Source organism: Etheostoma spectabile, chromosome 13 (genome assembly GCF_008692095.1).
Source record: "Etheostoma spectabile isolate EspeVRDwgs_2016 chromosome 13, UIUC_Espe_1.0, whole genome shotgun sequence".
Lineage (NCBI taxonomy): Eukaryota > Metazoa > Chordata > Actinopteri > Perciformes > Percidae > Etheostoma > Etheostoma spectabile.
In genome coordinates, this window is record NC_045745.1 from 3,379,671 (window position 1) to 3,391,159 (window position 11,489).

The 11,489-nt window shown below is 40.2% G+C and overlaps 2 protein-coding genes across 3 annotated transcripts in view; both read left to right on the plus strand.

Moving 5' to 3' along the window:
* dlb (deltaB) overlaps nucleotides 1-1,792 on the plus strand; it is a 22,358-nt gene extending 20,566 nt beyond the window's left edge. For both annotated transcript variants that reach the window (XM_032533087.1, XM_032533086.1), the window contains one exon: nucleotides 277-1,792. In XM_032533087.1, the coding sequence (XP_032388978.1) occupies nucleotides 277-986 (710 nt within the window). In that variant the 3' untranslated portion in view covers nucleotides 987-1,792. The remainder of the gene's footprint in view (nucleotides 1-276) is intronic.
* A 3,888-nt stretch (nucleotides 1,793-5,680) lies between these two features.
* Nucleotides 5,681-11,489, plus strand: part of ppp1r14aa (protein phosphatase 1, regulatory (inhibitor) subunit 14Aa) — a 10,946-nt gene continuing 5,137 nt past the window's right edge. Inside the window, exons 1-3 of the mRNA XM_032533109.1 lie at nucleotides 5,681-5,945; nucleotides 8,807-8,887; nucleotides 11,343-11,375. Coding sequence (XP_032389000.1) covers nucleotides 5,742-5,945; nucleotides 8,807-8,887; nucleotides 11,343-11,375 — 318 coding nt within the window. The 5' untranslated portion in view covers nucleotides 5,681-5,741. The remainder of the gene's footprint in view (nucleotides 5,946-8,806; nucleotides 8,888-11,342; nucleotides 11,376-11,489) is intronic.

Sequence of the window (11,489 nt, forward strand, 5' to 3'; positions counted from 1 at the left end):
GCAAAAATCTTAATGTGTAAAGTAACTAGTGACAAAAGCTGTCATGTTAATGTAGCGTAGTAAAAAGTGCAATATGTCTCTGAAATGTAGTGGAGGAGAAGTAGAAAGTGGCATGAAAACAAAAGACTTAAGTAAAGTACAAGTACCTCAAATATGTAATTAAGTACAGTATTGGGGTGTACTTTTTTATACAGAGAGAGTGTTAAATATGATCCTACACTCGTTGCCTTTTCCTGATTTCTTGGGTGCTGAACACAACATGTCTCTCTCCTGCAGGAGGCGAGTGTCTGGACCTGGGCCAGAGCGTCCTGTGCCGCTGTCAGGCGGGCTACACCGGCGCCAACTGCCAGGTCAACATCGACGACTGCGCCTCGACCCCCTGCCAGAACGCCGGGACTTGCCAAGACGGTTTGAACGACTACACCTGCTCCTGCACCCTGGGGTACACCGGCAAGAACTGCAGCGTGCGCTCCGATGCCTGTGGGGTTCGCCCGTGTCAGAACGGCGGCACCTGCTTCACCCACTTCACCGGGCCGGTGTGCCAGTGCCCAAAGGGCTTCATGGGTCCGAGCTGTGAGTTCACCCTCCAGCCCAGTTTCAAGCCCGCTTTGCGTCAGACCTCCCAGCCCTCCTCCGCCACCCTCACCGTCTCCTGCATCCTGGCCATCCTGGTGCTGGTTCTGGTGGCGGGGATCATATTCTTGAGGAGGAGGAGGAGACTTCAGGAAAGGAAGCACCTGAGCGACATTGCAGTCTACAACGACCTGGATTCGATCAACAACACGGGCGAAAGGGAATCCTTCCTGAGTCCTAACGGCCTGTTCAAGATCAGCAACGGCACGGCTCGCCTCAGCCTCGCCCTGTGCCCGGACGGGCGGTCCGGGTACAGGCCCGGTCCTGTGGAGAGCAGCCCAGCCAGAGGCGAGCGTCCGGACTTTATGTGGAGGGACGAGACCGGCCTGGGCTCTGGGGCGGGGCTCCGATAAAACATGGACGTCCACAAGGGGTACAGGACTATTAGCACTTGTTGTTGCTCTGTCTTCACGCACAGTGAAGAAAAGGAGCGCATCCATGAAAAAAACAACTGCTTATGCAGATGATAAAGTACCATTCAAAATGTAAGCATAAGAAAGAAAATGTTGACAAATGAACTATTCTCATGATGATTTACAAAGATTATTAAAAAGTATATAGGGCAAAGCTCTTCCATATTTTAAGACCCAAAGAAACAAATAACCCGATCCCCCTTTCTTAGGACCTACAACACAAACCAAATACAGGAAGTCACAATATTCTGACCATTTTTGGAAAACCGGTTTCATATGGTTATTGTTTTTAAAATGTCCACTTTGATTTTTTTCTTTTGCTTTTCAATCTTCCTTTGGATATTATTTCCGTATTGTGCGTATACCATCATTTTTATTCTTTATATTATTTATTTATTTGAAAAAAAAAACAAAAAAACGTATGTTTATGGCTTCTCTTGGATTGTCACAGATGTAAAGATATATTTATATGATGCTGAATGAAGACCGACGCTTGATGTTGTACCTGGGTGTTTTATGGGCTGTGTGAAATATCCCAAAGATATTCAGAAAATATGCTTTATAACACAAAGTCAGCCATTACTGTAATTTATATATATATATCGTTTCTATACTACTGATCACGTTGCTCCTTCGTGTGCCATTTTGTGTTCATGCCAAAGTTTGTGTTATGTTACATGTTTTCATTCGTATTATTTAATTTCATCATGTTGTGGTTGTGGAATAAAATATTTGCTTTGATGTGATTCTGAAGTCTTCTGACACATTATTCATAGACAGAATATTGTATTAGAGGAACTTAAGAAGAGGTTATTATGGGTCTTTTTACATGCTATAGGCACCTGGGTATATTGGGTTAGGATTTTTCTACAGAGTGGTATTAGTACTTTAACTATTACAGAGTATTTCTACAGAGTGATATTAGTACTTTAACTGAGTATTTCTACAGTGTAGTATTAGTATTTTCACTTTAACAGAGTATTTCTACAGAGTGATATTAGTACTTAAAACGGTAACAGAGTATTTCTACAGAGGGGTATAGTACAATTAACTGTAACAGGTATTTCTACAGAGTCGTATTAGTCTTTAACTGTAACAGAGTATTCTTACAGTGTAGTATTAGTACCTTAACTGGAAGTAGTATTCTACAGTGTAGTATAGTACTTTAACGTAACAGAGTATTTCTACAGAGGTTAAGTACTTTAACTGTAAGAAGTATTTCTACAGTGTAGTATTAGGCTGACTGTACAGAGTATTTCTACAGAGTAGTATTAGTACTTTAACTGTAACAGAGTATTTCTACAGTGTAGTATTAGTACTTTAACTGTAACAGAGTATTTCTACAGTGTAGTATTAGTACTTTAACTGTAAGATAGTATTTCTACAGTGTAGTATTAGTACTTTAACTGTAACAAGTATTTCTACAGAGTGGTATTAGTACTTTAACTGTAACAGAGTATTTCTACAGTGTAGTATTAGTACTTTAACTGTAACAGAGTATTTCTACAGAGTAGTATTAGTACTTTAACTGTAACAGAGTAATTCTACAGTGTAGTATTAGTACTTTAACTGTAAAAGAGTATTTCTACAGTGGTATTAGTACTTAATGTAACAGTATTTCTACAGTGTATATTAGTACTAACTGTAGATAGTATTCTACAGTGTAGATTAGTACTTTAACTGTAACAAGTATTCTACAGAGTGGTATTAGTACTTACCTGTAACAGAGTATTTCTACAGTGTAGTATTAGTGCTTTCACTGTAACAGAGTATTTCTACAGAGTAGTATTAGTCTTTAACTGTAACAGAGGAATTATACAGTGTAGTTTAGTACTTAACTGTAACAGTATTTCTACAGTGTAGTATTAGTACTTTAACTGTAAGATAGTATTTCTACAAGTGTAGTATTGGTACTTTAACTGTAACAAAGATTTCTACAGAGTGGTATGTAGTACTTTAACTGTACAGAGTATGTCTACAGTGTAGCATTAGTGCTTTAACTGTAACAGAGTATTTCTACCGAGTAGTATTAGTACTTAACCTGTAACAGTAATTCTACAGAGTGTATTAGTACTTTAACTGTAACCGAGTAATTACAGAGTAGTATTAGACTTTACTGTAACAGAGTATTCTACAGTGTAGTATTGTACTTAACTGTAAGATAGTATTTCTTCAGTGTAGTATTAGTTTTTAACTGTAACAGAGTATTTCTACAGTGTTAGTATATTACTTTAACCAGTATTTCTACAGAGTGGTATTAGTACTTTAACTATAACAGAGTCTTTCTACAGAGTGGTATTAGTACTTTAAGTGAAAACAGAGTATTTCTACAGATGATATTAGTACTTTAACTGTACAGAGTATTTACAGTTAGTTATTAGTACTTACAGTAGTATTAGTACTTAACGTAACAGTATTTCTACAGTGTAGTATTAGTTACTTTAAAGTAACAGTATTTCTACAGAGGGGTATTAGTACTTTAACTGTGACAGGTATTCTACAAGTGGATTAGTACTTTACTGTAAGATAGTATTTCTACAGTGTAGTATTAGTACTTTAACTGTGACAGAGTATTCTACAGAGTGTATTTAGTACTTTACTGTAAAGAGTATTTTACAGGTAGTATTTAGTATAACGTAAAGAGTATTTTTACAGCGTAGTAAGTATTAGACTTAACGTAACAGAGATTTTTACAGTGTATTATGTACTTAACTGAACGTATTTCTACAGGTGTATGTACTTTAACTGTAACAGTATTTCTACAGGTAGTAGTAGTACTTTAACTGTAAGCATAGATTTCTACAGGTTAGTGATTAGTACTTTAACTGTAAGAGTATTTCTAAGTGTAGTATAGTCTTTACTGTACCAGAGTATTTCTACATGTCTATAGTACTTTAACTGTAGAATTTCATGTACGTATAGTACTTACTTACGTTTACAGAGTGGTATTAATACTTTAAACTGTAACAGAAAAAAAGTTTAAAAAAAAATTTTAAAGAAAGAGTCAAGTTGGCTGTTTTGTACTACTTATTGGCCCAAACCCCGTGATGTTCAATTTCCAATTCTCTGAAACAGAAAAACAGCAAATCCTCATATTTGAGAAGCTGGAACGTGACAATATTTGGCATCTTTTACTTTTAAAAATAGCCATTATAATCATTCGGTTTACAGTGGCTTTAACTAACACCATATAAATGAGATATTACTTGATGTAATTATGACGTGCTGTTTCTGTAGTATCTACGTGTAGACCTCTGTCACACAGCTAGCAATCTAATTGGCTGACATACTGCAGGAGTGATGTGTAACACACAACAGTCAAATATAGCCTTCAAAATGGAGTCATATTGGAAGCTGGTAATGATAATAATTATGGCGGCCTGGCAAGTGACAAAACCTTCCCTTAGGCTAAGGGAGGGGGTGGGGGGGTGGGGGGCAGGAGATATATACACAAGTGTGTGAGCTGCTTCATTTCCACTGGACTGAGTGAAGAGTGTGGTGGCAGACCATTTAACATCAAATATCTGAGTGATATGATGAAACCTCCGTATTAATTGGAACTCACTGAACAAAGCTAGGTTTCGGCGGGGGGGGGGGGGGGGGGGGGGCAATAACAATAACACATAATAATCACACAATAACCTATCAAAGTTGCCTATATAGTGGGACAGCTTTCCTTAACCCCCCTGTTGTCCCCGGGTCAAATCTGACCCCTTTGAAAAATGTCTATATCTGAGACATGGGTTTCTTTTTAACCAAATTACAATAAAAAATGGATTGGATTCCTTACAACGCTCTTTGCAAATACAATTGATCACTTTCATTCCTGACTAGACTCATCTGTACATTCCTCTGATCTCAACAACTAATTCATAATTTCTGCTTTTTTAACTCAAATGCTAGATATAATTCTATTTAAATTAGGGTTATTGACCATGAAATCCAAATAGTAGTGTCAAACTAGTGGTAGTAAGGTAGTGGTAGTGAAAACTAAAAAAATAGAAGTCTGAAAAAGGGACAAAAATGTCAAATATATGTCCAATTTTGGACAGGAGGACGCATTTTTCCATCAGCCAATGTGGAGTTGTTTACGATAGACACAGTCTGTATAGTTTCTCTTTAGAGTGTGTGTATATATATTAGTGTGTATATATATTAGTGTGTATATATTAGTTGTTTTGTATGTGTAAGCGCATTATGAGCAAGATGATCCAAATAAAAAAATTCCTCATATGTGTCCTCATACCTGGCAAATAATAATAAAGCTGATTCTGACCTGTTGACCTGTACTGAGATTGTATCCTGCAAACTGGGCGTGTGACGTCATCAGCCTCATTGATTACACTAAGCACACAGCTGTAGCCCGATGTCAACTTGCAAACCTGTAATAGACACGTTATGAAGTTAGATTTTATGTCCAAATGCTATTTACCCCAAATTCCTGTGGTTAAAAATACTGATTCATGAATTAAAGCCATATCAAATGTTCTTAGTATTTCCTTTGCATATTCCCTGCAGCCTATGTAAACATCCCAGGAGAGAGAAGGAAAAGAAGCTCGTGCACAGCTGTGTGGGCACGCCGATTCCTCCCCTACCCCCCCCCCCCCCCCCCCCCCTGCCCGTGCTTGATAAGTGGTGAAAACGACGAGGAGACAGTCCGTCTAGTCCGACCAGTCCGACCGGTCCAGACCAGACATGGCAGCCGATCTGGCAGCGACGGCACTGGAGGAGCCTGAGGAAGTTCATTCATCAGACTTTGACTTGCTTCAGGATCACGTCGGGAATATCCCGAAGAGACATGCCCGGGTCACCGTGAAGTACAACCGGAAGGAGCTGCAGAGGCGGCTGGACGTGGAGAAGTGGATCGATGAGAGCCTGGATCGGCTGTACTCGGGTCAGGTGGGTGGACGAGCAGCAAAAAACTCTGCTTATTATATACACTGTGTTACATAATTAGACAATAGCCTGTCCAAAGACTTAAAAAAACAAACATGATGTGCACTTTTAACCTATAGTAAAATATGGAAATGAAGCAGGCATTGGAACAAAATGGATATGAGGCAACCTTGAGATGGGCAGTCCTGAGACTCTTGGTGATCTATGATGTGATGAGGGAGAAGAAGGTGGTGGTGGGAGGGGGGGGGGGCAGACTGGTCTCCATACAGGCCAGATCCTTGTAGATGTGGAGATCACGGCTTCCTCTTCTCACAGATCGGTATCTTTCTCGGGGCTTGCCTTACATGGGCAGGGTTGAACCGAGATAAGGATAAAGAGTGTGAACTGGAAGAGGGGGGTAGGTAGGGGAGGGGGTTGGCAAGTCCAGAGGAGGGAAGGCGTTGTTGTTGTTCCCTGGAGGAGGTAAACACTCCACATCTGGCTGCAAAGGCAGCTGCAGGAGCTTGGGGTCTCTGATCAGCAGACCATGGAGAGGAGTGCATTTTTGGACATTAAGTGCAGGATTGTGTTGTGAAAGCCATACGATGATTGTAAGAAAGTAGAAATCAGATCTGTGAGGGGCGCAGCTTTCACACAGTCTTGCCCCCATACCACAGGCATATTCACATGACACCTCTCTGAATCCATGGTGTTGTTGTAAAGTGTCCCATGTGGATAACAAAACTACTTTGTTGTCTTCCTGTCGAGCTGCAACTTTGTGTTTTTCTGCGTTGAAATTTCAACATTTTGTTGTTCTTTTCTACACTTTGACATTTTTGTCAATTTTATTTCTATTTTTTTTGTCACTTTTTTTAGTTATGTTTTAGTAAAAAATACTAAAATTTCCTCTGTCACTTTATCCAATGTTTTTGATATTTCTTTTGCCACAATTTCTGTTTTTTTGGGTCAATTTTTAATCATTTAAAATAACGTAATGTCATTTAAATCATGTTTTTATAGATCCTTTTCCTGAGTTTTTTAAAACATTTGTCACTTTTTTCAGCCTTCTTTTGTCACAGTTCTGATAGAGAAAGTTATTGTAAACGGGTCAAATTTGACCCAAGACAACAGGAGGGTTAAGACAAGTTTAATTTTCTTGAAGCGAGTCATGTCACACACACTCGTATTGTATCAGTTTTTAATGTGAGAATGACCTGCCTCTATGAGTTTTAGTGTATGCAGATGAAGAGCTGGAGTCCTGTATGTGTCAGTGCAGTGGTGTGGGTGGGCGGATGAGACCGTCTCTTTCCCCCAGAGCAGCTGGTACAATGGCTGTTTGTTCAAACAGAACAAGCCCCTGTTACAGTCCTACTTCAACATTGTTACTATTCAGTCCCTAGAGCCTAAACATACAAGTGATGGATATACAAAGTGTGCTGGCTTTGCATTCTCAAGTCTTCAGTTGCATGTTAAATATGGTTCACTTATGTACACACACTCTTCTCTCAAGCAACAACTCTGTGTCTGTGTGGAGAGGCCTGCAGGACATCAACTACAGGAGGACCCCCCCCCCCCACACACACACACACACACACACACACACACACACACACACACACACTGAAGAGACACATCAAAAGGCCGGAGGAGCTGAATGGGTTTTACTGTAGGTTTGATAAGCCCACATTCATACCATTCACCCACTCTGATATCCACCCACCATCTGAACTCTCTGCCACCCCCAAGCTGACCCTCCACTTGTGCTCAGGTTTGTGGGGGGGATGTGTGTCAGCACTTTCAAAAGGCAGAAGATCAGGAAGGCACCTGGCCCAGTTGAGCCACCTGATGGACATCACAGGACCCCTGCTAGGCCCCCTGCAGTTTGCCATCCAGGCAGTCACCTTGTCCCCAGGGACACACGCAGGGATCCTGCTCAGCAGGATGGTCTCACCAAGCACCATCTCATCCAGACCATCAGTACTGGCACCCCACAGGGATCTATACTCTCCCCACTGATATTCTTCATCTACAACAACTGAACCTCAAGAGACAAGGCTGGTAAACTCCTGCAATTCGCAAAAGACACAACAGTCATCGGGTTCATCTGAGAGGGTGACAACTCTGCATACAGATGTGAGGTTAAACAGCTGGCCCTCAGGTGTGGGCAGAACACCTGTGGAGACGACAGTGGACTTCAGGAGGAATCACTCCATCTCCATCACCATACTCAACAACACTGTCTGTAAATGCATTATTGATTTGAATTGGCAATCAAGACTGCATAAAGAACATCCCTGGTGGCAACCTGCCCTCCATCCGGGACTTATGCTCCTCCAGAGTCAGGAAACGGACAAGAAGCATTACTATAGACCCCTCTAACACCCCAGACCCCGGTCTTTATTTTGATTTCTTTTTACATTTCAGTACAGTCACATTTCCCTCTGTTCTTGTTCTAGAATTTTTTTTGGACGTATTATACTTTCATTCTTGTTGAATAGTTGGTATAATGATGGTGATGGTTGAATCGGCTAAACTTTTGCTGTTAATGAATTGTGGCCCTCTTGGCACAGGAACAGTTTCTTCCCACAGGCCGTCAACTACGCTGGACACTTTACACCAGTCCACATTGTCAGGATCAATCCCTGTGTAATACTGCCGGGCATCCACCTTACATTATAAATTTTATAGATTTTGAACATGTCATATCCACCTCTATCAGCAACCTATTCTACTAATATGTATTTATTTATTCCAGCACCATTTGCATCACAAGGGTTTTCTTACTGTTTACAATCCTCATTGAGCTGCTCCTTTACTTGCTTGTTTGAGTGTACGAAGTGTATGGTGACTCATTAAGAGTGTGTGTGTGTGTGTGTTTACATCAGGGAGGTGATATGCCAGAGGAGGTGAACATTGATGACTTGCTTGACCTGCCTAATGATGAAGAGAGAGTCAAACGGCTACAGGTAACATGAGCAGCATGTATCATACTGTATAAGAGGGTTATAGGAAGATGGTTTCCTATGGAGAGGATTTTATAAATGATACAGCATTGTTAATGGTTATATTTCACTTCACAATTAGATAGTTTCTCAACAAGACAAAATTATTTTGTTGAGTCACTCAATAGGCATGTTTGCCAGAGTTAATATTGTACAGTACTTATTAACCTCTTCAAACACACGTTTTTCTCGCCTAAATGTTTTACCCCAAAAAATTGATACAGCTCCCATATACTTTGCCCCTCTGGGATTTGCCTGCGGTCACTGGGAAGTTAACGCTCTCTATTTTTTGTTCCAAGTGTCAGTGTGATTTAAGCCTTACTGACACAGAGCTACAGAGGTTAGAATAGAGAATTTCTAGTTCCGTCCAAGTAAAGCATCTGTAAAATGATTTAAAAAACACTACTGTAAGCCTATCAGATGGGCTACACACAAAACTAGTACCCTAGCCACATGTCTCAACTTCCTATATCAATGTTCTTTTTAATTACCCAAAATAACATGATTGACTCCACAGTACAAATCTGTACTTTCAATAATTTTGGGGTGTCTTATTTTTTTTATAGCATTTTTATAGCATTTGAAAAAATGATAGTGGTTTCGAAATAGTGTAAAAGTAGAGTAAAAGTTGACATATTCCAGTCTGTGATTATCCATCAACATACGTTCCTTTAAATTTAGTCTAAATAATTCCTAATTTCTGCTTTTTTTTAACTCAAACATTAAGTATAATTTCCTATAAATGAGGCAAAAATTCCCCAAATAACTATAAAACTAAAGTTAATAAGTTAGTGTTACATAGTGTTCAAAACGTCAAAAGTGATAAACATTGAAAAACAGCTCCAAAAGCGTTGAAAAATGGGACAAAATCGTAAGAAAGTTAAAAAACATTGATTTTACACTAATTGAAAAAGTTAAAAAGCCTCAACAAAAGTGTTGATTTTTAATTTTGACTTGAAGACAACATAAAGGTTAAAAGGTGCTCTAAGCAATGTTGGGTGACGTTACCGCCCCCCCACCCCCCCAACCACCACCCCCAAATCCTCCTTTGTTATTGGCTGGAACACTAGGCTTGTTCGAGATGAGCTTGTTCGAGATGAGCTAGGTCTGCGCAGAATCGATTCCCGGTGATCGGCGCCCAATGCATGCTGGGTAGATCTGTGTCCGACTTGATCCCGACTCGCTCTGACGTCGTGCACACGTGGACATCGAGATCAAGGCAGCGCGGTTGCTTTGATCCAACTGCAAGACCCAGGTGGACCCAGGGCATGCTGGGAAACGCCTGCCTCTCAGCTGTTTTAACAGCTGATTGGTTCAGAATTGACTCAACATGATGACGTTTTATACAAACTTTTTAATGTTTTTGAATCGGAAAGATTTTAACTGCTAACTTGGGCTTATTCTGTACAGAACACATGTGTGGCTGATAGTGACATTTAGACGTCAGAGAGACTAAATCTGTTCAGATAGACTAGTCATAATAAAAACAACTGGAGACTGTGTACAAGCTGATATATGGGTCTGATAACCTTTTACTGAATTGGAACACAGGGGTTATGTCACTTCCTGTTCAGCCTGAAGGCTGCAGGAATCAGCTGGAAACTGTTGTTTCAGTGTTTTGGCAAAAGTGTTTGGTCAGTGTTTGGTCAGTGTTTTTTTAACAGTGTGTTCTGGGGACAGGCAGCTAGCAGATAGTGAGATGTTTTTTACAGTGTGTTCTGGAGCAGGCAGCTAGCGATAGTGAGATGTTTTTTACAGTGTGTTCTGGACCAGGCAGCTAGCGGATAGTGAGATGTTTTTTACATGTTTTTCTGGACACAGGCAGCTACGATAGTGAATGTTTTTTACAGTGTGTTCAGGGGAACAGACAGCTAGCGGATAGTGAGATGTTTTTTTACAGTGTGTTCAGGGACAGCAGCTAGCGATATTGAGGAGATGTTTTTTACAGTGTGTTCAGGGGGCAACAGCTAGCAGATAGTGAGGAGATGTTTTTACAGTGTGTTCAGGGGACAGACAGCTAGCGATAGTGAGTGTTTTTACAGTGTGTTCTGGAGACAGGCAGCTAGCAGATAGTGAGGTGTTTTTACATTGTGTTCTGGGGACAGGCAGCTAGCTATTGAGGTGTTTTTACAGTTGTTTTCAGGGACAGGCAGCTGGCAGATAGTAGAGATGTTTTTTACATGTGTGATTCTGGACACAGGCAGCTAGCGGATAGTGAGATGTTTTTTACAGTGTGTTATGGGGACAGGCAGCTGTCTGTGTTTGCTGTATGTGACAAATGTTGTAGCCTAAAACAAACGTGACATTGCTTAGAGCACCTTTAATTAATGAGATTTTGAAGTGTTTGGGGTTGAAATTGAAAATAAAAATTTATTTATGTGGCTGGTTTTTAACAAAGTAATGCCTCTTTTCTTAACAGGAGCTTCTTCAAAAGTGCAGTAACAGCCCAGAGGTATGTTTTAACTTGGAAATTGATAAGTTATGACGATGCACACATTACCTATACATACATACACTGTAGCATACCCTCCGAAAGATGGTCTGACGCTTTACTGATGATTTTAAG